Raw genomic sequence first — 27,422 nt, 5'->3', positions numbered from 1 at the left:
AGATTACCATCTCATAAACAACTAACACGGATTAAAGAAAGTAACTAAAGATACATTGTGACTATAAATTTTGATTGAGTCTCATATTTTGTAGTGTGTAAAACTTTTCTCCATCAACATTTTGAAGATAATGTCCATCAATTTTGTATAGAATGGAACTTCTTTTCAATAAATATTCGTTTGAGTGTTGTTTTCCTTTGATATGAATAATAAAAATGTTTTTTAAAAAAAACTTCAATCTGAAAAATCAATTGATAGTTAATAAAAAGAAGGTCTTGCGAAAAACTTATTTGATATGTCTATTGCCAAATGTTTTCAATATGATGTGTCTCAAATTGACTCATCGATCTTTAGTTTAGTCCTATTTCTTGGACCATATAGATTCTTTGGATTTGTTGGACTATGATATGAATAAAAGTATACTAATTAGTTCCCTTAAGTTATGGAATTAAAAACACATTACAATATTAGAGATCAATTTACCCCATACTTACAATATTCAGAATTTTTATTATTATTTTTCATTTTAGGACTTATATCATCCATCATGTTAATCCAGTGGTCAACAAAAAAATAAATTTTAATCGATTAGATTCATTCAAATTATCGATTGAACTATCATCATTTCTAAACAAATTTGACCAATGGCTATAGACATAACTCATAAGCATCCAAAACATAGGCTCTATTCAAAACAACACCTTCTTGCACAAGGAGGTAATAATGAGGTCCACAACAATGAAAAAAAGGAAAAAGAGAAAGACATTTAGCCTTTCTAGGAGTCAATGCTTTGCCTTTTTTTTCTTTCCTCATCTTCTCATGTTTTTCTCAACTTTAGCTAGTACTTTGTGAAATTTCTATTTGATTTGATTACTTCTATACACTAATTTCCAAACTTCTTTTGCAATGAGTGAATGATGATATGATAAGGTCGACGAACTTTCTTCTTCCTTGGAAAACAAATTTCAAATATCCAATATGAAAACATTAATTTTCGTACGTGAGACATAACCCATTCGACGGTTTCGTTGAATCTTCCTCAAAGACAAGACGACTAAGCATGACTTGACATATGCAGGTCAATAACTAGGTCTTTGGTTAGAGTTTTTAGTTGGTTTTCTCTATTTTATATTTAGATTAAATTATGTATAAATGATTTCAATTTTTTTTTTGTTAAGGATCAATTAGCCAGATGATAAATCCAATTATCCAACTGTAATTTTTCATTCATGACCATTTTTTTGGGGCAAACATTACAACATAAATTTGAAATAGACATATTAAAATTTACATAAGCATTTGGAAAAAATAATTACAAAATTGAAGAAATGATGAAGATCTTTCTGATACATCTCATCGAGTGAGCATTCCATATACTAGGAGATCTTCAACTTCCAAGTCGAATCAGCTTTTCTTCTGTTTACAAGAATAACTATTCAACTTGTATACTCGTGAATACCTACATTAATTCTACAGTCTATCTACAAGAATCAAGTAGAACACAAAAGCTGATAGAATTTAATGGATAAGACCTATCAATATCATGTTCATCATCATGAATGAGTTTCGTACTTGTACATCTACTGCGTGGATTCTCAAGGCTGTAGATTGCAACACATATGTTAACACATGCCCAAAAAAAAACAAAAAAACAAAAAAAAAATATATTGTAAAAGACATTTGCAGAAACTGGCCTATAGTTGCAAGGCCGAAGCATTGGGAGAATAAAACGACCCACTTAAAAGCCTTGGGCTTCTCTTATTCACTTCAGGATCCTTACCAACTACTTATTGGGCCTTTAATAATTAAAGCCCATATAAAAGAAGCACATTATTCGGGACCGACCAAAGTGAAGTAGGTGTGTTGTATTCTGATACGCAACTGAAAATATAGAAAGCAAACTCAGTGTCGCCGTACACGTGGCACACCCAGAACAATCATCTCCTATAAATACCGATTCTTCCGCCTCGCGTCAACAGAAACCACCATTAACCCTAATTTTTGCCGAACTCGTCTTCTGCTGAAAACCCTAGATCTACAGATCTCCCGAATCTCCCAGGTAAAAAATTTACTATTTCCTCTTCCACGATTCGTTGATTCTATTATCTCTATCGTATTCTCCACGGTTTGATTTCTTATAGTTTGGATTTGATCTGTTTTCTCAGGGAGATAATTTGAAGATGGTGTCTGACGCTAGCAAGAAGAAGGCAGCTCAGAAGAAAGCTGCTGCCGCCGCTAAAAGAGGTGGTAAAGCTGCTGCTCCATCCAAATCCGCCGCTACTTCTTCCAACGGTGTTGATAGCTTGTCAAGCGGTGTCGATGCTCTTCAAATTTCTGATCGGACTTGTACCGGAGTTCTCTGTTCTCATCCTCAATCTAGAGATATCCGAGTAAGTCCTCTTATCTAGATTTCGTGATTCGATTTGGAAATTTAGATTCGTGTCCTTTGATCTGTGAATATATGTTTGGATAATCCTTGTTTGATTGCTCATACTTTGTATCCTCTGTTTAAAATATGTTGCAGATAGAATCTCTGTCTGTGACGTTTCATGGTTATGACCTTATTGTTGATTCAATGTTGGAGCTTAACTATGGAAGGCGTTATGGTCTCCTTGGGTTGAATGGTTGTGGAAAGTCCACTCTTTTAACTGCAATCGGACGCAGAGAGATACCGATTCCGGATCAAATGGATATCTACCATTTGTCTCACGAGATTGAAGCTACTGACATGTCTTCCCTGGAGGCTGTTGTTAGCTGTGATGAGGAGAGGTTGAGGTTAGAGAAAGAAGTTGAAATTCTTGTACAGCAGGATGATGGAGGCGGAGAGCGTCTTCAATCTATCTATGAGAGGTTAGACGCCATGGATGCAGAAACCGCTGAGAAACGTGCTGCTGAAATTCTGTTTGGACTTGGTTTCGACAAGGAAATGCAGGCGAAGAAGACAAAAGATTTCTCTGGTGGTTGGAGGATGAGAATTGCATTGGCAAGAGCACTCTTCATTATGCCGACAATCCTTTTGCTTGATGAGCCGACTAATCATTTAGGTTGGTAATCTCTCTTCTTTGTACTCGCTTCAGATGGTTTTCCTTAAGTATCGTGTCGCTGATGTTGTTGTTGTCTCTTGGAACAGATTTGGAAGCTTGTGTGTGGCTAGAAGAGAGCCTGAAGAATTTTGATCGCATCCTTGTTGTGGTATCCCACTCACAGGATTTCTTGAATGGAGTGTGTACAAACATCATCCACATGCAGAGCAAACAGCTCAAGTACTACACTGGTAACTTTGATCAGTATTGCCAGACTCGTTCTGAACTTGAAGAGAACCAGATGAAACAATACAGATGGGAGCAGGAGCAGATTTCTCACATGAAGGAGTACATTGCTCGGTTTGGTCACGGTTCAGCCAAACTTGCTCGTCAAGCACAGAGTAAGGAGAAAACATTGGCAAAGATGGAGAGAGGTGGGCTCACTGAAAAGGTTGCTAGAGACAGTGTTCTCGTTTTCCGTTTTGCTGATGTTGGGAAGCTTCCACCGCCAGTGCTTCAGTTTGTTGAAGTGTCTTTTGGTTACACACCGGACTATCTTATTTACAAGAACATTGACTTTGGTGTCGACTTGGACTCGAGGGTTGCCCTTGTGGGACCTAATGGAGCTGGAAAGAGTACACTTTTGAAGCTCATGACTGGTGAATTGCACCCAACTGAAGGAATGGTGCGACGTCACAACCACTTGAAGATTGCTCAGTACCATCAGCATCTGGCTGAGAAGCTAGACTTGGAATTGCCTGCACTTCTCTACATGATGAGGGAGTTCCCGGGTACTGAAGAGGAGAAAATGAGAGCTGCGATTGGTAGGTTTGGTCTAACTGGTAAGGCTCAAGTGATGCCAATGAAGAATCTATCTGACGGACAAAGGAGCAGAGTGATCTTTGCGTGGTTAGCTTATAAGCAGCCTAACATGCTTCTTCTTGATGAGCCTACTAACCATTTGGATATCGAGACAATCGACTCGCTTGCTGAGGCATTGAATGAGTGGGATGGTGGTTTGGTTCTGGTTAGTCACGACTTCAGGTTGATCAACCAAGTGGCTCATGAGATATGGGTTTGCGAGAAACAATGCATCACTAAATGGAATGGTGACATTATGGACTTCAAGAGGCACCTTAAGGCTAAAGCCGGACTTGAAGATTGAAGATAGAGAGTCGAGTCTTCTTCTCTTGATGGAAAATGGAAAAGACTCAGATTGGGGTCACATGCTAAGAGAGAGAGAGGGAAGGCTTTGGTTTTTTTGATGGGTTTGGGAATGGTTTTTAACGAGTTCTAAAGCCACACACTTGAGAGACAGAGAAACCATACTCACTAATCTCTGCATTTCCTTAAGAGGTCAGAGATTCTTTCTATATTAGTATTATCATTATCATGTGCACCTTCTTTTTTTTTCGTTATTGTTGTTGAACGTTTTTTTGAAGGCGAAACAGAGAGAAAAGTAATATTTTTTGGTGGTATTGTAGGATTTTTTTTTTCTGTTTTTTTAAAGACTGAGATGTTGACGATTATGGTATTATATTTAATATTAAAGTGGGAATATTCTCATAATTATATTCGAATATTCTCATAATTATATTCGAATATTCGTTGGAAAGGTGACTCAGATATTCCATCTTTATGTTGATTCCAGTGAAGGAATCTTGAATCAAATTACAGAGTTGCACATAAAATCTCTGGAGTATCTCTTGTAAAATGAGTAGTGTGAGTGGAAAAAAATAACATATTAATCTTCTGAATCAATATTTCGAAAATCTATGTAGTTTATTATTTTCTCATACTCTTCTTACATTCTTTCGATGAGATCCGTTTCTGTGATGTAAAGATCACTCATTCAATTGCTTCTTCCGTGGTCCTTGTCCATAAAGTTTTCTTCATGTGGACTCTCTTAGCATTTCACACACCGTAAACAGAGACTTTTTTTGTTTTTTTCACTTGACATGTAAATCTGATTGAACATAAAGCTTATTGGTGCAGAAAAAAGAGTAGTTGAACATTCTGATGACATTACAATAATTTATACTAAAGTACCAAGCTCATCGATCCTTACCTATCACAGAAAAGGTCTTACTCGGTACATATATGAGTGGAGTATGAAACTATTAAAAAGGGATTTAATGTAAAAGGAAAATCTCTTGTAAGTTTTGTCTTCAAACATGACTTGGAGTTCCGTTCTCCGGCGTTGGAATGTTAGCCAAAGCTACTTTCCGGCCTCTCTCTGACCTACTATTCTCTGCAAATTTGATGCTTCCTTCGTGCAATCCTTGTTGTTTCTCATTCTCCGTCCACTCAGAACCGTAATAATATTCCTCCTGTGATCTTTCTCCATCGGTCGACGGTCTTAAAAACATGCTTCCCCATTGCGGAAAATGTATAAACGCAACTGGGAGTGTGCACAAAACCGCCATAACGCCCATCAATGAGAGTCCCTCAGCTGTACTAAACCTCGCTGATGAGAAGAAAAGCAGTTGAGTCAAACCGGACCCGAAGTTTCCTCCTGCGCCGGTTAGTCCCGATATGAGCCCTAGAGAGCGGCGCGAGACAAAAGGTGCAACTCCGAAGAGGGCTCCGCAAGCTGCTTGTGTACCGATTGAGAAGAGCATCATTGCTAGGATTGCTATGGGAAGTGAACTAGCTCGACCTAGCCAGATACAGAAAAGAGCTCCTACGGTTTGAAAGATCCATAAGGTCCATAACCGGCCTCTCATGCCAAAAACCCGAGCCGCTACATCAGAAGCGTAACCACCGAAGGGACGGGCGATGAAGTTAGCCATTCCAAAGCTGGCTGCTACTATACCAGCTGTTTGAAGCTTAAGGTTAAACCTGATAAATACGTAGAGAACAAGAAAACAAATTAAGGTTATTACCTTGTGACAGAAGTAAGTAAGTTCATCAGTTGGGTTTTAACGAATAAGAAATCGAACCTGTCGTAAAAATATCCGGAGATAACGTTGTTGATAGTTAATTCAATTCCCATGGAAGATCCATAAAGAACGAATAAAATCCATGTTCTGTAGTTCTTCACAGCAAACCAGAAAACCTATAACAAGAAAAACCTTTAGACACTAGAAATTTATTTAACTAAATAAACGAAATAGTTCTTCACGAATTTATTGCAAAACTTCATGAGTATGTTTAATGTTTGCAAGATTCTTTTAATGAGAGCCATATTCTTCTTGGTCTGGATTTGTTATATATTTGAAGATGAGACAGAAATATATATATATAGAAAAGTACCTTGGAGAATTTGTCTTTAGAGACTTGACCACTCTTCTGAAGGGTACTTAGGTTACCGTCAGGGAGATCTTGGCCGAGACTGAGGACGAGAATGCCCATAACAACTTGAAGAAATCCGGGAACGAAGAAAGCTATCCGCCAGGCCATGAACGGAGTGGCTCCGGCAAGTTTGATGACGTGGAAGACCATCGGCATTAGGAGTTGAGTCACTCCACCGCCCATATCACCCCACCCGCCTGCACAGCCGTTCACTAGTCCTATGATCTTACCGTTGAACATAACGCTGGTCCAATACTGGCATGATACAAACGTGGCGAGACAGAATCCGATCATGAACCGGACGCCTAAGTATCCGCTAGGGCCACCCACAAACGACATTGAGAAGACGGTTGGGGCGGTTAGCATGAGGGAGAAGGCAGTCCCATATCGTGCACCGAGGAGATCACAAACCGCTCCCATGGCTAACCTTGAGAAAATGGCACCAGAGACGGATGCGACTCCGGCGTTTCCAATGTCGGTTTTAGTGAGGTCGAGGTTGTCGCGGATGATGGGGACTAATGGTGCTGCCGCGAAGGTGGAGATGAAGCATGTGAAGAATGAGAGCCATCCTAAGTGGAAGGCTCTCATGTGAGGTTTAGCAAAAGAGAGTGGGTTGAACACTTTGGCTCGATGTTCGGAATCAACCGGAAGGGCGAATTTAGCTGTTGGATCGTCTGATTGGACTGTTTGAGACGAAGCATCGACGGAGAAAGAGAAGACTTGTTCTCTTGCTGTAACTCCATGCAAGGAGGTTCCAATGGAGCCTTCTTCATTAGAATGGTTGTGAGTCATTTAAGGCGAGAGTGAGATGAAAGACTCTGAGTGGGAGAGAAGGCTAATGGTCTTTGTTGTGTTTTGTTGGTGTAAGTTGGAGATTAGAGAAATGCAAAGTTTATATAGAGGCCAGAGGGGATACCAATATCATATGGTGGGTAGGGTTAGGTGGGTCCAATAATGAGATTTGAATAAGATAAGTAAAAGTTAATAAGGACTTTACCAATTTGTGAAAATTTTATTATTGTTAGCTGATAATAGCATTTAGTATAGATATGAGTTGTAATTTTGATTAGTAATGATAGAAGGAAAAAATTATTTAAATTTGAGAACTAAACATATTATTCTTTTGTAGCATTTAAGTACGTTTCATACGTACGTGTACCATATTTGGGTTATGAGTTTTGTCTCACACATTTATGAATTGATTCTTGAGTCTTTGATTTGAAGGTTTTGGTTTTAAAATAGGAACCGTGAGGGTTTATCAAGTATTAGTATTTTCTTTTTTCTAAACAAAGTTCAAGCAACTTTTGTAAGGTTGAAAAATTTTCAGTCAGAAAATCAATGTTTGCACTTCTGTTTGACAAATTATAATTTTAAGTGAAATGCAGAAGAAAACTTTATTTCAACTTTGCATAAAGTTTCGTTTGAGAATTAAAAAGTATGGAAAAGAAATCTAAAAATAATATTTATAAATCTATTTGGTATAGTAGCAGCCTGGCAAGTTATATACATCAAAGATAATGACTTTGTGGAATTTCACTAAAATGGCGAAAGAGATACGAATGTTGACAGTTGGCATTGGAAATAGCTAAAAAGCCTAAGAGGCCGTACGTATCAATGAAGGCAAAAATCGTCAAAAAGTCTAATTATTTTTCATTTGTCTCTTGAGGATTCCATGTGGTCGACTCACCAAATGAAATAATTGCTATCTTAAAATAATTTCCTAAAAAAATGCTCTAACGTTTATGAAATTATGGGTTATTCACTTATTCTAAATCTTTCCGCCTTTGATATTCGCATATCCTTACAATGAAGCGTTATGATAAGTTGACTTCCTTATGTTTTTCCTTATAATCATCTATCATCTCAATATAATATATAAGCTATAAAGTCTAAACTCTAAACATAATTCTTTACTAAATATGATTTCTAAGTGTTGTTGTTTCCGGCCATCCGCAAATACTCAAAAGAACTATTCTCTCGAATATTGTTGATGATATTTTTGTAAACTAGAGATATCTTGTATTGTCTGCAATCATCAATAAATTACGGTAAAATAGTCTTATATATATATATATATATTTTTTTTTGGTAAGAAATAATTTTATATTTTGTTATCTCTATACTTATCACATTTTATTTGGGCAACAAACTGTAGATTTTAAATAAAAGTTTAAGTCTTATAGGCTTTAGAATTATCCATCATTAAAAAGGCGAAATCTTTTCTTTTTGTAATGGTTTTAGTTCTATATATATATACTAGATTTTAACCCGCGGTACACCGCGGAAACAATTTATTTTTTAAAGTTACTATACATAAAACTTTGCAAATTGTATTTATCTATAAAATATTTTTATTTTATAGTTTACAATTGTTATTAAGTAACGTCCTGCCAAACCCGTCCCGCCAACCCGTCCCGTAAAAAAACCATTTATTTTATTAATATTGATCTTATTTATGATATTTTTATGAATTATTGTCTAAATATTTTATAATTTTGTAGTAATTAAATGCTATCAAATATCTCTACGGTTTGATGATTATAATCGAATTGTTATAGTCATGGAGAAAAACAATATCAAAAATGATAATTGTGTAGTAATTAAATGATATTAAATATTTTGGAAGTTTAATTTTAGTAACTAACCGTGTAGTTAATGTGGAGAGATTTAGGGAAGATTGTTAAATGTCAAATATTTAATTTGAAGATTTTTTTTCTAATTATCAAAAACAAACATTAAAATCCAGTGGCAGCCATTGTAAATAAGTTCCAACTCTAGAATTTATTTCACAAAATGGCTGCAAAAATGTATATATATATTGTTTTTACATGTAGGGGAAGGCAACTAAAAAAGTCCAATGTTTATAGGTTAAGAATCGAAAATTGTGGAAAGGTCAAACAAAAAAAATTGTCTCTAACTATTTTTCATTACAGGAGTTATTGGCTCATTGACTTCTCAAGTTTATAGAATGTTTATTGCTCAACTTGGTAGACTTCTACTTTTCATGTATACGTAAAACTACAATGCAAATAGAGTCTAGTTCTTCATCAAATTACCATAATTAAAACTTAATTATCTATTATTCATAATACTATTTAGTGGAACTCCTTGTATATAAAAAAAACTTTAACAGACAAAACAAACAATGTTGAGAATTTCTTAACGTTAGCACTAGCAAAAAGCTATACAAAAAAAATATTTCAGTTTTTGTCTTTTCCTTTTTTGTTCGCCCGGTTCAGGTTGTAATTTGTTTGATATAGGGAAAATTACAACGAATTCGACAGATAAAAAGATTCAGATAAGTTTTTAGATTGGATTTTTCAATTTGGTTTGGATTTCGTAGATACGGGCTTTTGAAGTGAACATCACTAGTATATACCTTCAAGTGGATTAATTGAAAAGTAAACGGTGTGAATAGATTGGAGTCAAAAGTTGTAGGTTAAAAACAGATTTACTTTTTATTCAGCGTGAATAATTATGACTCCTTTTTGTAAATTTTCAGAAAGTTTTAGTTGTATAATGTAATAGTCGCGCTCCAATGACGGCAATTTTCACGAAACAACGTGGGATTATTCACCAATAAAGTGGTTGATGCTTATCGTGCTCATATAAAAATTTATGATAGGTGCTAATTATTGACTTGCTTAAATAATAAATATATTAACGATAACTTAATTGACTTATCTGTTAAAGTAGTACTCCTATTTTATAACCGTACAGATCACAGCATTGGGTTCTGTCCTTAGGATGCGGAAGATGTACGGTACGTCTCCTCTCTGACTTAATTCTCATCATTCAAACCATTGAATTTTAACACACACGTCATCTACATATCTTGTTCTCGTCTGTGAGTACTAGTTAAAAATGTGTGTTTACTAATCAGAAAGTTTCGGATAAGACAAAAAGTTGGTTTACAATAAAAAGTTTTGCCTAGTATTCATTTTCGGCATTCGACCCATAACTGAAAACTCCACAGATATAGAACAAAAACTAAAATGATAACAATCCAATATGACATAACTTTGTTGCTCAATCAAAAGTTGACTCATAAAGTTTCATACTAGTTATGAGATTATCCGGTTAGAAGGAATCGCCGCAACAAAACTACAAAAGTAAAACCAAGTTTTAAGAAAAGTAAAACAAATCATAATGGGCTAATATGTTGATCAAATTCTGAGAAAGAAATTGAAATCTAATTGGGATAAATGGGCTTTCTGAAAAGTCTATATCACTCAGACCGTATCATTTTTTGAACATAGAGTTTTACTAAAACAAAAAATGCCACATGATCTAGAGAAGTGATCTAATTTGGCTCGATGGGCTATTTCGAACTTTGATTATGGTACATTAAAACTAGGAAAACGAAGATTATAAACAAAGACTGATATAGACCACACTTTGTCACATTGAGGTTATAGTTCAAACAAATTAATCGACGTGATACTGAAAATAAATACGAAATTTAAAAAAACAATATAATTGTTACGAAATTACATGAAGAGTAGCATATCCTTTAAAAGAAATTAAAGCATGCAATTCGATCAACTAATTACACATTTGGAGAAATATATAGAAACTGATACAACATGTACATTTAAAAACTCTTAAACGTGTTCCGGCGGAGGAGACGGTGCAGAAGCCACGCGCCGTCCACGCTCCGATCTACTATTCACGGCGAACTTCAAACTCCCTTCATGCATACCCTTTCGCTTCTCGGTCTCTGTCCACTCTTTCATGTAATAATACTCCTCCGTAGACTTCACTTCATCTTCCGTGGAAGGCAAAAACATGCTTCCCCATTGCGGGAAGTGCACTAAAGTGACGGGTAATGTACACGCCATAATCATCACCCCCATCCATGTCAGCCCTTGTTCCGTGGAGAACGTTGAGGTCGAGAAGAATACGAGTTGGGTCAAACCAGAGCCGAAGTTTCCACCAGCTCCAGTAAGACCAGAGATGATCCCTAAGGAGCGGCGTGAGATGAAAGGTATGATAGCAAAGGTAGCTCCACAAGCGGCTTGAGCGCCGAGAGAGAAGAGGATCATGAAGACAACCGCGGTCGGGAGCGTGGTGGCTCGGCCTAGCCATAGGCAGAAGAAACCGCCTAAGGTTTGGATGATCCATAGGGTCCAGAGACGGCCTCTCATGCCGAAGCGTCTAGCCGCAATATCTGAGGCCCAACCACCAATAGGACGGGCAAAGAAGTTTGCCATACCAAAGCTTGCCGCGATTATACCGGCGGTATGAAGCTTAAGATGGAACCTGAAAAATGATCGCCATGTATTGAGTCTTTGATCCATAGAAGTAATTTATATATTTAGGGTCTACTCGGTAACAAATAAATGAAATGTAAGTAGTGGATTTACAAAAACAGAAATGTAAAGAAAGCTTAACAAGAATCATTTTCATGAGTAGAATACATTTTTCAAAAATATATGTTTTTTGGCTAAAACATTGTGGTAGTAAATCGACATGCAAGGTATCAACAAATTTGAGTTTGAGTTTTACTGTCTACTACAATTAACACGCGGCATTGACGTTAATTAAATTGATTTTAATGGTTAGGAAAAAACCAAAATCCTTGTATATTGCAATAATAATAGTACTATATATGCTAAAAGCAATCAAACCCTTGTTATTATTGTTTATACTTTAGAGACTGACTGACTATGGATTCGATAAATTATATACCAGTTTTAATAATTATACCTGTCGAAAAAGTACTCAGCGATGACGTTATCGGTTGTGAGCTCTACTCCCATGGAGTATCCATATAGCAGCACGAAAACCCATGTCCTATAGTTCGTGATCGCGTACCATAAAACCTGGTTAATTTGTCCACCAGAAAACTGTGAGTCTTACTCTTAACCAAATAAAAAGATCTATAACAAAAAAAAAAAAGAGAAAACAAAAAATCTATGGAAGAGTATTATAAGGATTTCGCTTTTTCTATATGAAAACGTAATTGTTTTTTTTTTTTTTTTTTAGTTAGTCGAATCGCTTTCTTGGATTAATTTAATGTCTCTATCTAAATGTTAATCTAAGATCTATATCAGAACAACCTTCTTTATATATTCAATGAAAATAATATAATTTAGACAACGATCTGCAGACCCTAATATATAAGACTAAGAATCAAAGGATCCAAGAAGAATTAACATTTATTTTACTTAAGTACTAATAAAGTACCTTTGAGAACTTGTCTTTAGTAACTGCACCTTTCTTCTCGAGTGTGCTTCTATTACCATCAGGGAGGTCTTGCCCTAGAGTCAAGACCAAGATCCCCATGATGATGTGCATCCACCCGGGGACGAAGAAAGCCATCCTCCATGCGGTGAAGGACGTGGACCCTAACCGTCGGATGATCTCATAGACCATTGGCATGAGCAACTGAGTGACCCCACCGCCCATGTTCCCCCACCCTGCCGCTGTCCCGTTCACTAGACCTATGATCTGACCATTGAACATTGTGCTCATCCAATACTGGCATGACACGAAAGTCGCCAGGCAGAACCCGATCATGAACCTCACCGTTATGTACCTATATATGGCCAAAATATTGTTAGAAACCCACATTAAGAATAATCCATTATATAAACTACTTTCCTTATTGTCAATTAATTTTGAGATGAAATCCTTTGGTTTTTTAGAAAAATGCTTTTAAAATTGTTTCAATAACTGCATATCATATGTACATTAGTACATATATTTATATAGGACTAAGTGAAGTTAATCTTAAGTTTTTTGAGAAATTTTACAATTCACAAGAATGCTTACCCTCCGGCACCACCAACGAAAGACATGGAGAAGACGGTTGGAGCAGAGAGCATGACGAGGAAAGCACAGCCATAACGTGGCCCAAGGAGATCACAAACTGCTCCCATAACAAGCCTAGAGAAGATACTGCCAGAGACAGAAGCAACACCAGCATTTCCGACATCTTGTCTTGTGAGATTAAGGTTATCTCTAATGATGGGGACAAGAGGAGCAGCAGCGAAAGTGGAAATGAAGCAAGTGAAGAATGAGATCCAAGCAAGATGGAAAGTTCTCATATGTGGAGCTTCAAAGGATAAGAGTTTGAAGACTTTGGCTTTGTGTTCGGTGTCCACGGGGAGAGAAAATTTTGCTGATGAGTCGGAAGGAACTGCCGGAGACTCGACAGAGAATGCATAGCTTTGTTCTCTGCCGGTGACTCCATGCATTGAGCTTCCCGGTTCACCAAAACCATCGGCCATTTTGTGAATATTTTTTTATGTTTTTTTCTTGTGGTCTTGGTTTAGGGAACAAGAAGGAGAAGAATGGTTTTATATAGAGATACGAAAGTTGACTTCGTAAGAGCCGATGGAGATTCGAAAAGGCTATAAGTGGGATTCGTTTTACGTAAATGATACTATAATAGTATAGTTCTTAACGATAATTAATGATTCAAAGTTGTTTATGTGAGATTGATTACAATTATACAAGTTGTGTCTTTATATTAATAGTATGGAATATTCACTTTCGCCGCGAGCATGCAAACACGAGAATTTAGCCTGGTCATACGTCCCAAAGGTTCACTTTCACTTATATTCCAATTTAGTATTTATCAACAATATAATATTACTAAACTGTCCATATATCTAGGAAGTTTTTTTTTTTTTTTTTTTTCTCAAACGAGAAACTACTTTCTGGTTCTGTTTACAACGATTTCTTTTCATGTCTAATACAGCAAATCCTCATAGAGTTTACTATCAATATAATAAAGATCGGCGGTATAATTTGAAACTTTATATGTCGCAGCGCATGATGTAATCTCTTTTCTATATGATTCCTTTTCTTTCTAAGTTTTTTTTTCTCAGATAAAAAATAAATAACATAGTCTTACAGTTACAGAAAAAAAAAATCATGTTTACTTCTTAAAATCATTATTTAATATATAATTTTGTTTTGCTATGAATGTTAGTATCATGAAAATGAAATGTAAAGATATTACAAAAGAGCATTACCTAAAGAAAATTAACGATAAAAATCGTTAAACTTGGGTGAAGTAATTAAATCCAAAGAATCATGAGATTTTGGCATTTTGCCAACGCTTTTTGCGTTGCTGTGGTGGTATTTCGAACCTCGATCGATGTTTTCAGAGATTGTACCATGAGGCATTATCAACTGCGAGTTATCAAGTCTATTCTCTATTTAATAAGTTTATAATTATAGCTCCATACTCATGGAATAAATCCACGAATTTTTATTAGGTGATTTTCCTTGAAGTTTGTAAGCTTAACTACTACAGACTTCGGAGATTAATCTAAGAAAATTTCATTGTAATTTTTTTTTTCTTGGTAATGAGCTATTTCCACATGATGGGATGCAATAATCGATCCATATTTTTTTTTAAAAAGAGAAATAAAAATCAATCCATATTCATACATGTGAACGAGTCCGGTGGGTCCTCTCTCTCTCTATGTGACTATGTCTTTGCATGGATTCAAAGGTTCCATTTGATTTTTTTTTTTTTTTTGTTAATATAATAGAATGTTATTGAAATAAACAAAATAATATATAGATTTTCACTTATTAAACTAAAGTTGTGATGATGTAATCAGATCCCTAATTATGCTTAGGAAGATTGTAACAGCAATAACAGTTGTACCTTCACAAATAAAAACCTTTTTTGTCCTTAAGAAACTCCAGAGGAAACGTGCAACAGTGCTATTGTTTGATCTTGTTTACCTTTAACATTATATTAAGTCCATTATTCTTAATTCGTAATGAGTTAATGACTTTTATGTTTTGTGAACGAGAACTTTTTTCTAGTTAGCACTTTTGTGCTTTAGTTTTTTTTTTAAAAGAGAAATCTTCATTAAGATAAATATCTATTCCATAACTTATTTCGTATGTACATATTGTGGAATGATGAGTTTTGACGATCATTTGAAAGTAATTTCTGAAGAAACGAAGAAGCCAAAAACTATAAAAAGAATCTTAGGATTGTCAACTATAGTTAGCAACATGCTAGTTACGATGCCAGCAGATTTACAGGCGCTCACAAATAATTTTATGATTGTATATGTACCAAAATGTGAATCGTACGTGTCTATAAGACTAAAGTAGTGGCCCAACGATTCCAAGCCAGATTCTCTGGATTCCAATAGATTATTGAACTAAATTCGATGATGTCATCTTAATTATATTATTTTATCATCGAGTCCATCTTAAGTTGAAAGTTTTAAACTATTATATAGTACTATAAATCAATTATAGAATTAATTTACTGTTTTTCACTTAAAACGTTAAAAAAAAGAATGAAAAATAGAACCAACCTTAAGAAAGTGACATGAATCAGATTAACTCTAATATTATATTTGTTTGCAAACGCTCAATTATATAGAAATTTAAACTGGAGTCTTAGATGTTAATATTGAAGTATTTACATTTGAGGTCGAAGAAAAGAAAAGCCTTAAATCAAAAAAGAAAAGAAAACGAAGCACTTTATAAACCCCCAAATTTGTGCAAGTTAAGACTATTCACACAGTCACACATACACACACAGAAAACTTAAACTAAAGACCAGAACCAGAATACTTTATCAAGAAATAAAAAAAAGACTACACCAGAGAAATATCAAACTAAAGTAAAAGATCATGGCCTCATGGGGCACCCAAGAGAATCGCATCACCCAAACCCGACCCATGTTTGCCAATGGCCGAGATGCTTAAAGAACGTTTCCTCATCTTTTCTTTACCCAACCAGAGTCTTGTGTTCCCATTCTCGCATGTGAGCAGTGATGCACATAGCTGAAGTGGCTCGACAAGCTGCTGGTTTGCGGTCCGTAGAAAAAGGTCTAAGTTCTGTATGTACTTGTCTTCTTTTGTTGCTTGCTTGTTGTTTTTTTCAGACATTATTGCAATCGTATCTCGTGACTCTTCCTCTTCATCTGTCCAGTAGCTTTTGTCTTCCATAGCAAGATCATCGTACTCCTCATCTGACTTTGTTGATTGCTCATCAACCGAACCCACCTGCAGATGTACAAGGCCTCATGGTTACCACTTCATTGCATATGAACACATAAATGAGTAGAAAGATCATTAAGAAGATTTTACCTCGTCATGGTCTCGCTTGTTATCGTCATCGCTAAAATCTGTATCTGGCTCGGGAGGATCATCCTCGACTTCTTCATCGCTCCCATGGACTGACTGATCCTCCTTAAGCTGTTAACAGAGAAGATACAGAATCATCAAACAACCTTCCACATACAAATCACATCAGAGAAAATAGTTGTAGAGTACCTCTTTAGAAGTTCCTTCAGACATCCTAGGCGAGCTGCAGCAAGAAGAGTAATACCGACTGCTGGTTTCAGCCATGTCAGCTTTACAGTCATCTACACTCCCAGCGCGGCTAGTGGCTCCATCACTAGGCCAAGCACTGATCCCAAATAGACCAAACTGAAGATTCACCGGTTCAGCTTTCTGTAGGTATCCATAGACCGGGTGCTCCATTCCATTTTCTTCAATCATCTCATTACAAAAGACTGGCTTTCCACTCTCATCGACCTTACCAGTAACGGGCCAAGTTCTTGCGAAAGTGCCATCAGTATTGAGAAGAGCCATAAGATGCCTAGAAGAACCTTTTCTTTGGATCAGCTGAAACATTCCTTTGGAGCTCAATGAATTAGCTGTACACTGGTTTCTATACTCATCGTCAATCACTGAGACAGTATTTGTAGTAGCATCATAGAGATGCTCTCCTGCTTCTCGCCTACGCAGGCAACTGAAGACTGTAGCGTGGATCGCAGCCACACTCTTGTCGACATTGGTATTGTTTATCTTGGGGACGAGATGTTTGTCAGCTCGTTTACACAAGTAATCCTGTATTGTTCTGATGTTACGTATATATTTTACATACTTGTTTTTCTCTGGGTCCAGGGTCATGTACTTAGCTCTAACTGCAAATCGTTCCAAATGTTTCTCCTCGTTTGCGATGTATACCATGAAAGGAACTATAGAAGGATGCTTTTTCATCAGTCCCATCTGAAAACAAGTTAGAAGTTAGAATTACAACTTTCAAAATGAAATGTGTTAAAGAGAACAAATTGAGTCTTACCACAAAGTTGAGGCTTAAATGGACACCTTCAACAATAACAGACTCTTTCCTTTCTTCCCATGCGGTAATGAGCCTATCGAGATTGTCAATAACCATTTCACTTTGAGCCTTAAATCCTTCTACAGCCATTTGCTTGGGACTTAACAATACAGGGGTGTTTTTTGTTGATCCAACATCAGTCTGTTGAGTATTCTTAGCCTTCCCACCTTCAGAGGCTTTCGCTTTTTCGTCCTCAATACTATCCATTTTTTTGGCTCTTCTTCTTCTGGCTTTTGACTCAGCAACTGCCACAGGGTCAAGGTACTCTCCAGCATGGTATGTTGAAGCCCATAGCAAAGGATTCTGCTTTTCATCAACGAAACTCCTCATCATGTGACGGATTGAGTCGGTTGAGACCACCGTTGTAATCCCAAGCCTACTTCCCTGTAAGGAAAACAGAATCCAGTATTGTAAAGCCTGTGGAAAAAAGAAGTGAAACAGTACCTAACCAAATATTGAATATAACAAAACAAAACAGTGAAGCATCATCTTATGTCAATCTAAAACGATTATAATACATGTGATGAAAAATACCAGAAGTGCGGAGAGTGTAGATTTGCCACAGCCACTAGTACCGCACAGTAGAACAGTCACAGATTCTTTCCTTTCTCGGATTCTGTAGAAAATGATAAGAATGTTTAGATGATGTGTGAAGTGAAAGAAGATCAAATGCATTGATTCTAGTTACAGCCATAAATGGCATGACTAATGTAATGAAGCATTAAATAATGCAAGAAAGGATGAAGCGAAACACATAACAGAGGTCAAACAACATTAAGTTCACATCATTTCTAATGACAATTCAGTATAATAAAATCTGACTACAGTTCCTATCATATATATATACCCATAATGGCTATAAAGTTTAGAGAATTTATTATTAGTAAAGCAACATATATGTTCATAAAGGTAAGCAATTTACCTGCACGACAGAATCAAGTCTGCCCTTTGGTCATGACCCACATACTTGTACTCAGCCAGGGCATCACAGACAACGTTTACAAATATTTCACGAGAAACAACAACGGTTGTTCGCCTTTTGTACACCTCAAACGGCTTACTTTTACTCTTATCAACATCATCAGTAGCCAAACTGTTAACTTTGTTAGCCTTTTCTACATTAGCACAAGCTGAAGCATCACCTGTCTTCTGAAATTCAGATTCTTTACTATGCGAGGGCGAAAGCGAGGGAGAAAGGATTAAAGATCCCTCACTTCTTATTAACTCAAACACCCTGCGGCTAATCTGTCCACAACCCAAACAAACAAACAAAAAACAGAACTTCAGGATCAATCAAAATCAACAAGGCATGAATCAGAACCACCATAAATCAAGAAGCTTTGTCTTTAGTTTCAAACAAAAGCATAACCTTTAAAGGATACCAAGCAAGCTCATTAATGACAACATTGAAACACACAAAGTAAGAGCACAACGAAACTTAAGCTCATACTTTACTGTATCCTGATTCTTAAACACACAAAAGTAACAGCCATGAAATTCCAAACTAGAAAAGTGAACACCCTGATTAAAAATTCATACTTTACTGGATCCTGATTCTTGACAATTATTCTCCAAATTACAAGACAATAATTGAGAATAGACCATGTCGGTCGACAGAATAATGCCAAATAACGAGATTAAGACCAAAGTGCTTAGTTCTATTCAATTCCAGACACATCACTGTTCCAGAATCCCAAAAAAAAGCCAGTTCGTTACTTTAAAAAAAAAAAAAAAAAACACGAAAATAATCCCAAACTAATAAACGACAAGAATACAAGTTCTTAATGATAAAAAATCGTAATTCAATGAAAGCGATGTGAAAACAATTTAACAAAAAAAAAGTTTTTTTGGTTCGAAAGTGTAAAATCGAGGATCACCTTGAAGGCGTGACGGGCTTTGCATCCCATAAGCTGAAGAGTACTCTGCAAAACAGGACGTGTATACCTAAACGAATCTTTCCAAGTCCCGGTCCCGTCTTCTTCCACCGTCTCCGCCGTATCCGTTCCATCGACCACCACTATGTACATCACCTTCGTCGTCTCCGTCATATCTCTCTCTAAAAAATAAAAACGAATCTCGATGTAAATTTTTTTTTTTCAACATGCAGGAGACAAATTTATGAATGCAGGAAAGGAAATAAAAAGCGCGTTACCTTTTGGGTGGAAATGATAGAAAGCGTGTGGAAATTAGGGTTTTGAGAATCAGAAGAATCAGAGATTGAGAATGTATCACTTGTTGTTATAAGAAGAAGAAGGAGAAGGAGAAGGAGAAGTTGGTGTGGCCATTTTGTGTCAGCTTTGTTCCACGCATCGCTTCAGTAGAGCCTCCACGGGTCTCTCTTTAAAGCCCCACCTTCCTCTCTCGTTTCCTTCCTGGAGGATATTAAAAAACAAAACTTTTTTTGTGTGTGTATTTTGGTCTATTTTGAGTTCTTCAACATGTATTTTTCTTTTCATTAAAATTGTTACGCATAACTTTTTAATTAATCAAATTACTCCCTTTAAGATATATTCAGACATCCGGTTAGCTCTTTATTTCATTCGATTATATCTGGTTTAAATAGATAAAAGTATATATATCCACCTTAAATTAAATACGTATTGAATCAAAATGTAGGGGTTATATCCTAGGATTTTTTATTTTTAGTTGACTTTTGATAAATATTTATTTCTCTGTTTGTATAGTTAAAATTTGTGTTAGTAGTATTATTTTTTAATTTTTTTTATAACCAAGTATTTCGCCGACCCCATTGATCCGGTCTTTTGTCAACATTTAATTAGGATCTATTTCTTAGGAGAAAAAGTATGTCTTCATTATATATCTAGGATCTCAGTTTGTTGTGTACAAGCATTTTTTGTTCACAAATGAACGGATCATAGATACGATAAGACCTCAATTTGAGCAACTTTTTCGGCTAACACATTAAATGCTTCGTTAAAATGGTAGGTTTCGTAAGATATTTTTACTCATTCTCAAATCAAGATTTTCCTTAAAAAATATGAAACCACATTGACACTTGACAGAAAGATGACCCACATATTATGTGATTAAATACAGAAAGAAACTGATTATAAGATGATCCACAAAACACTCTTCAATCTAAAAAATGTTTAGATAACGAAATCGTTAAATCAGTTAACACTAATGAAAGTTGATTTGTCTTATCATTGCCTAACCAAAAAACTTTATATTTCTAATTTCGTAAACATAAATGACAGAAACAATTTAAAAATGGTACACTGCAAATTTATACATTTCATAAAACAAAAGGCTTTATATTTTTACATAAAACAACTCCTTTTATAACTATATGTGTATTTTGAAAACGAACTTAACTGAATATTCAGCCATATGATTCATATAATCATATAGTAATCAAAACTTAACTGTCTTGACTTTTTATAAGTCTTCCTGGGACAATAATTATTTATGTAAATGACGAAATTGACCCTAATCTCCGCCGTTAATTACGTGTATAACTTGTTGTAGGTCTAAGATTATAGGGTGTTTTAGGGAAAACGAAGCAAAAAGTTTCATGGGCCTTCTTGTTCGCTTTAAAAGTCCATCCTGTGGACCCGTTTAGACGAGAATCAAGACGAGGGTAAAGTTGTAAATGTAAAGTGAGGACAAGGATAAAGCTGACTGTGTGAAAAGGAAAGAAAAAGACCGAAAAGGACAAGAAAGGGGAGAGGCCATGACTTGGGTCAGAGGACAAACGTTACATCCATGAACCATGAATGTGTTACCAACAGCCATCAGTGGAGGACCCTGTCAATTTTTTTCTAAAATAAACGGCTTCATAGGTTTTACCGTTTTAGTTTTGCCCACAAATAAAGAACATATTGTTTCAAATTTATATTATAGTCCAGTTCATTATAAGAAAAGAACTTGTGGAAAAATAAATATCTTATTATATAAAGTATGGTTTTCAAAGTTGCTAACTCAAAGGATTGTACCACGTGTCAAGTCAAACGATTAGATGTTTACATGTGTCATTCAAAATTTATTTATTTTATTCTCTAAAAAATAGAAAATCTTAAAAAGTAAACAAATTTACATATACTAATTTATATGTCTATATATTTATAAACAATTAACATTTATTCAACAAAAAGAAAATTAACAAATTTGTCTTTAACTCATGTAATCATAAGTGAAAATAGAACATTTTGAGAAAAATAGCTTAGTTTATAGGATTTAACTTTTCAATTATTTTCATTTATTAATTTTAACTCATTTAATATTAATTTGCATGATGTAAAATTAACTTACGAGATTACGGCATATATAGAAAATATATTTTCAACAATGTTTGGTTTCTAAATATTTTTGTGGATTTCTTTTTTTTTATTCATTATTAGCCCTAGGCGTTTAGGTATTCGGATCGAGTATTTTGGGTTCGGGTTTTCGGGTTTAGAAGTTTAGGACCCGTTCGGGTAATTTAAGATTTTGGGTCGGGTTCGGTTTGGGTTTGGGTTCGGGTTCGAGTTTATTTATATATTGAAATATCAAATTTTGTGTGCAAATCTATTAAATTACTTAAAATTTCAAAAATTCCCAAAACAACACGAGTAGTTTTGCTTGAATATATCTAAAAATACACAAAAATAACTAAAATATCCAAAAAATCCTAATATTTTCTATATATAAGTATAAATATAACTAATATATACTTATATTTGAAATATGTTTGGATACCTCTTCGGGTTTGGGTTCGAGTTTTTCAGATTTTGAAGTTTAGACCCGTTCGAATATTTGAAAATTTCGGGTACACCCGCCTAAATAGGCGGACCTTATCTAGTATATATATATATGAAAAGAACTTTTGATTTCAATTTGTTTTGAACATTTAAATATATTAATTAATTATACGCTTATATGCCTGTAACAGTGTAACTGGTTCTTGGGGAGACCCTACCACTAAGTTTCAAGTTCAAAAACATGCGCAAAACAGAAAGTCTGTATTATTTTGCATGTTGGAACATAAAATTGAAAATGACTTTAAAAAGCGTTAGGTAGTTTCAGTGACTTTAAATACTACAACATGTCAAGTTTTTATTGTTAGCATGCATATAAACAGATCATATTACTATGAAACAACTGAAATTCTTTTTTATTTTTCCTGGTTTGGTTGCTAATGGCCAACTAGATTCTTCTTTGATTGTTACGCCCACCATAAAATTAAATACTCAAATTGGCTGCTTTTTTTACTAGAGATATATAAAAAAGGGATTAATGCCAAATTGTTAGAGATACTAAAGATATGATATTTCATAACCGGCTAACCTCTAGCTGACTTGGGTTCCATAAGATAGTAAAGAAATTGGTAGCACAACTCCGAGAATATATATGAATAATCTTCTTAGTATTCTTAGATTGAAATGCAGTTTTCTAAATTGTAATGAAGTTAGCCGATAAATATTTTCAGTCCGTCAATATATGTGTCTTATGTTATATAGACACGCAAATTACACATATAAGAGTGATTAATTTACGAAGACTGCTTCACGGACTTTATCTTCATTTTCACTTTGACTTGATCTTCATCTTTTCTATTTTATTTTTCTCTGCTGAATTTTTCCTTTTAAAAAAGTTCAAATAAATTTATATGTTTCAACAGCCTAGTGCCAAAGAGGCAATCACATCTTTTCGCAAAACCAAAGCATTAACAACCAATCTAATTTTTTTTTAAAAACAACCAATCTCTTTATAGTCGATCGTAAATAAATAATTAAAAGAAGATGCCAAATCATCCCAATGAGAGACTGCAAAAGGTCTTCTAAACCAATGGTTTGTGGTAATATTGTTATTGTGCTACCACTACCACCCATGTTCAAATCCACAAAATACATATTTTTGAACCAAAAAGGAAAAAAAAACTATACATTAACATATCATTTGTCATAATGTAATTTTATTTGAACAAAACAAACTGCATTTCAATAAACAGTCATTTGCATGTCTTATATGATTTCAGTTTTGATAGTAACCAAAAAGTGATAATAAGTTAATAACCCTAGTCTTTAGCTTTATATGTTATATATTATAAGCGATTCTCCAATATATCATGAGATCTATAACCTAACTCTCTTTAAATTATTAAAAATGCATGATTCGATATATATGAAAATATTTCAGTTTGATGTACATTCACAAGCAGCCAAGTAAGAATACAATCAATCAACTTATCTTATATATTTGGTCACTATCTAGAAATCGATCTAGGAAACTTTATGAGATTAAATAAAGAAAGGACCACAATCTTGATCCTAGATTATTTATACGACTTGCAATATTTATATGTGAGTGGGCATTTTAGCTAACCAACCAACATGTGCATGTAACCATATATTACACATGAATGGAAGGTTTGACCAAGTAATATATGTTGACCATTAATATGTCTGATTTGACGGCGATGACTTCGGCTAACAGAATTAGACATTCCCGGTGATCCTGAGGAAATCGATGTTCGAGGCTCGAGTCTCTCTAGATTTTTAAAATATGTTTACTTATTGGATAGAAGAAATATGCAAATAAATAGCAGCCAAAAGTGATTTCTATAGTGTACTTAAAGGTTAACCAAAACTTAATATATAGACTCGGAACAATTGGGAAGACCAAGTTATTTAAATCTTTCACTACGAAACAAAAAGTTGTTAACAAAAGGATTAAAAGGCTGTATAAAGAATAATATAAGCTCCTGAACATGTGTATTGTGTAACCTGATATATTTATATAAATACTAATCGAATTTATCTGTAGGAAAGAGGAAGAAAGATATTTAAATATCTCAACCTTTAACGATAAGTGGAAAAATCTTAGTAAAAAGTTAACAGTGATATGGATTTGAGTTTGTCAGTATTAGCAAACTGAATTAGAGGTCGAAGAAGAATTTGTTGGCCTTAATTGAGCTCAAGGGCCGGATAATTCATATTACCACCTTAATTGAGAAAGTCATATAACTTTATTGACATGCACTTCTTGTTTATACATGTGTGTGTTGATGTCGTTTCGTATCATTTCCTCCATATCCATCAAGAATTCAAGATATAAGCTTAGTCCAATCGATAGAAAAAGCTTGAAAAAGAATTTTGAAAAGACGAATCAAAGTATAACCGGCTTTATTTTATTTTTGGACCAATCATATTCAACTTTCTGAAGTTGTAAAATTAGAATTTCTTTTTGACCTTTTTTGGTTTTATCTTTGTACAATTGAACTGTCCATTTATTATAAAAAAATAAAAGCTAACATCATACTTTGAATCAATTACAAGAAGAATAAGAAACAAGACACCTACAAAAGATAGTCATCATCGCATCAATTCCATGAATACAAAGCCGTTCCACAAGCTATGCAACAGCATTGAAGGTAACAAGTTCCTTGACCTTGCGAATATCAAACCCAATACCACTCCAAGGAACACCAATGGTAACATCCTCTGCACATTGAAATGTGCCAAAGCAAATGCAATCGAACTCACAAGAATCGCACACCAAACTGGCATGTACCTAGTTAGAGACGGTAACAAGAACCCTCTGAACACTATCTCTTCCCAAACCGGTGCACAAATTGATACTACAACTGCATACAGTGCCATTGCCACAGGGTCTCTAGCCATTATAGACTGCTCGACACTTGAGAGTGAGACTGGACTTGAGGTTGGTGGGAGTGGCAAGAGGTTTAGGTTTAATTGGGAGAGCCGGTTAACGAAAGGGAACATGAAACAGCCTATGATAACATCTAGTTGCCAGTTTCCTTTAAGGGTAAAGCGGAACCAATCACTTGCAAGTGGACGGAACATGGAGAGGCAACGGTGGAGGATAGCAATCCCGGCTAGGCCTTCTGTTACATCGGTTATCAGACTGAACAAAGCTTGGCCTCTAAATGTTAGGGATTCTTTGTGGAAACCTGATATATGAGCCATGAATGGGATCATCCATGAACCAATGAACCAGAAAGCGGCTACCCACAGAAGCATTACCTGAAAAAGTGTATGTTAGGGGCATGGCAGATTATCGCAGGATTAACCAAGGAAATAACTGAAAGCTTTGGTATATAACTCATTTCTCATTACTGTTTGTTTTGCATCTTTTGTATGAACCAAAGCATCTATAATACTATTAGCTTGATGTTATCTTGTAGTCCCTAGTTACTAAGTCAAGGATATTAGCCCACGTTTAAATGTCTATACATTCAAAAACTACGTCTTACACAGACTCAATATCCATAATACACTCTTATCAGATAATCCCGTAAAATTTCTATATAGGTTTCAATAATGTTCTTGTGTAAAAGTTATGAATATGATACGGTAATACAAAAGAGGTTAAGTAACATTAAGATGTAGGTACCTGCACAATGGTCTCGACAGTCCATGGTACCTTCCAACGAGTCCCAATGGCCTTCAAAACTGCATCTGCAGCCTGAAAACCAACGAAACAAAGTGCTTTTTAGACCCAATAATAATAGGTTGAACACAAGATCGATAAGCCTTTGTGAGAGTTTCCTTATTTGCATTTTTGCCATCACATTTAGTAAATAGAAAGCCTCATCAATTTGTATGGCACATTTCCAGATCAAAAGAAACCTCAAATTCTTATTTTTCACTAGTAAACAAAAAAAAACAAAGAGTGGATAATGGATATATACATAACAGTTTATTGACAAATATAAGATTCTGCTGCAGTCCTAACCTCTAGAGTCTAGACCCTAATATCAAAACCGGTTTGTCAGACTAAAACAGAGACAGAAGGTAGTTCTTCTTCAACTGTACAAGTATCCAGTAACGTCCATAGATCTTTACCTTTTGAAAAGTTGCCTTCCAATCTGTTTTATCTGTACATGGAGAATCTTGATCTGGCTTAACTAATTCCTCAGGCACAAAATGCTCCGGATTCTCGGGAGCAGAATCTTCATTTCTAAAACACAAAATCTTCCATTTCTGCAGAAAATAGCCCCAAAGTTTAATACATTGGAGACAAACTACCGATTCTTCCATTAACCATTTGACACTGCATCAATACAAATATTGAATTCTTACAATAAAGAAGTCACAAGATTACTAAAACCTCAAGAAACCACAAATTTCTAAAACTACTAGTAATCCAAGCAAATCCTTATCAAAAAGCACTCTCTTTCGTAAATAAACTGAATCCACAGTGCTATTCGAATCCAAGATTCCTCAATTTCAACACAATTCAAACACCAAAGTCTCTTTTTCAATTCAAAGTTTCATACTTTTGAATATAAACAGAGAAAAGAAGAAAGAAGCGTACATGCTTGGCGGACTTAGAAGGTGAAGAAGCAGTTAAAGGGGAAATCTTGGTAAGAGCAGGAGAGAAAACAGTTCGACAAGGAACCCTAAACTTGGAACGCGAACTAGAGAGAGCTGGGCGATGGCAGAGGAGAGACGAAGAAGAGCAAGAAGAGGTCAACATGGGATGGGAATCTGAATTCCAATTTCAAACTCAGATTTCAGCTTTAGCAAGCTCAATGAGAGAGATATGAGAAATCCCTCTGAAGAATGAAGAACCCTAATGAGAGATTCTTCTCAGTTTCATCAGAGAAATCGAAAACCCTAATTAATCTGTGGATTTGGGGGTTTTCGTGACTGATTTTGTGTCTTTCAGTTTTTCTCACCAAAAAAAAGTTGTTGAATTTTCAACGACAATAATTAACAATCCGTCTTAACCGGACCATCGAACAAAACCGATGTTTAAACCAAAATAAACCAATTTATTGATGAATAAACCAATTTGTTCATTATCCTTTTATAGTTTATAGCTGAATTGCCTTCAGAACACATTGGTAAATTTATTTTTATATTTTTCAGAAAAACAAATCTTTTCTATTTGACATATTGCACCAAAAATGTCAAAACTATAGAGGTCACAGTAGAAACATTATCAAAATACAGAGCCTTAACTGTAAATTACATAGTATGATTCCTTGGTGAAGAATCTATTACCATGACACGAGTTAGA

The 27,422-nt window shown here is 35.2% G+C and overlaps 5 protein-coding genes across 6 annotated transcripts; 1 reads left to right on the top strand and 4 right to left on the bottom strand.

Annotated features, from left to right (window-relative positions):
• The first annotated feature begins 1,832 nt into the window (after window positions 1–1,832).
• ABCF1 (ABC transporter family protein) lies at window positions 1,833–4,690 on the top strand. Its single transcript, NM_125472.3, has 4 exons — window positions 1,833–2,059; window positions 2,166–2,390; window positions 2,525–3,044; window positions 3,131–4,690. Exons 2-4 carry the CDS (start codon window positions 2,181–2,183, stop codon window positions 4,186–4,188), a joined length of 1,788 nt encoding a protein of 595 aa, NP_200887.1. The 5' UTR covers window positions 1,833–2,059; window positions 2,166–2,180; the 3' UTR covers window positions 4,189–4,690.
• Window positions 4,691–4,983: 293 nt separating this feature from the next.
• NRT2.3 (nitrate transporter 2.3) lies at window positions 4,984–7,203 on the bottom strand. Its single transcript, NM_125471.2, has 3 exons — window positions 6,279–7,203; window positions 5,966–6,081; window positions 4,984–5,864 (listed from the first exon to the last, which is right to left on the bottom strand). Exons 1-3 carry the CDS (start codon window positions 7,107–7,109, stop codon window positions 5,192–5,194), a joined length of 1,620 nt encoding a protein of 539 aa, NP_200886.1. The 5' UTR covers window positions 7,110–7,203; the 3' UTR covers window positions 4,984–5,191.
• A 3,617-nt stretch (window positions 7,204–10,820) lies between these two features.
• NRT2.4 (nitrate transporter 2.4) lies at window positions 10,821–13,583 on the bottom strand. Its single transcript, NM_125470.2, has 4 exons — window positions 13,095–13,583; window positions 12,507–12,858; window positions 12,027–12,142; window positions 10,821–11,579 (listed from the first exon to the last, which is right to left on the bottom strand). The coding sequence occupies exons 1-4, from the start codon at window positions 13,550–13,552 to the stop codon at window positions 10,922–10,924; spliced, it is 1,584 nt and encodes a 527-aa protein (NP_200885.1). The 5' UTR covers window positions 13,553–13,583; the 3' UTR covers window positions 10,821–10,921.
• A 2,077-nt stretch (window positions 13,584–15,660) lies between these two features.
• Window positions 15,661–19,870, bottom strand: AT5G60760 (P-loop containing nucleoside triphosphate hydrolases superfamily protein). Of its 2 annotated transcripts, NM_125469.3 has the most exons (8): window positions 19,588–19,870; window positions 19,313–19,491; window positions 18,358–18,680; window positions 17,970–18,051; window positions 17,397–17,819; window positions 16,583–17,323; window positions 16,397–16,504; window positions 15,661–16,312 (listed from the first exon to the last, which is right to left on the bottom strand). In NM_125469.3, exons 2-8 carry the CDS (start codon window positions 19,481–19,483, stop codon window positions 15,944–15,946), a joined length of 2,217 nt encoding a protein of 738 aa, NP_200884.2. In that variant the 5' UTR covers window positions 19,484–19,491; window positions 19,588–19,870; the 3' UTR covers window positions 15,661–15,943. The 2 variants fall into 2 exon arrangements, with proteins under 2 accessions (NP_200884.2, NP_001331370.1); NM_001345431.1 differs by lacking the exons at window positions 19,313–19,491; window positions 19,588–19,870 and having other exon boundaries at window positions 18,358–18,720.
• A 4,683-nt stretch (window positions 19,871–24,553) lies between these two features.
• On the bottom strand, window positions 24,554–27,118 carry AT5G60750 (CAAX amino terminal protease family protein). The gene is made up of 4 exons (NM_125468.3): window positions 26,715–27,118; window positions 26,243–26,380; window positions 25,791–25,862; window positions 24,554–25,420 (listed from the first exon to the last, which is right to left on the bottom strand). The coding sequence occupies exons 1-4, from the start codon at window positions 26,874–26,876 to the stop codon at window positions 24,749–24,751; spliced, it is 1,044 nt and encodes a 347-aa protein (NP_568928.1). The 5' UTR covers window positions 26,877–27,118; the 3' UTR covers window positions 24,554–24,748.
• Window positions 27,119–27,422: the final 304 nt, after the last annotated feature.

The sequence above is a fragment of the Arabidopsis thaliana genome, chromosome 5 (assembly GCF_000001735.4).
Source record: "Arabidopsis thaliana chromosome 5, partial sequence".
Taxonomy (NCBI): Eukaryota; Viridiplantae; Streptophyta; class Magnoliopsida; order Brassicales; family Brassicaceae; genus Arabidopsis; species Arabidopsis thaliana.
The sequence above is the reverse complement of the archived record's forward strand: the minus strand, read 5'-3'. Positions and strand labels throughout refer to the sequence as shown.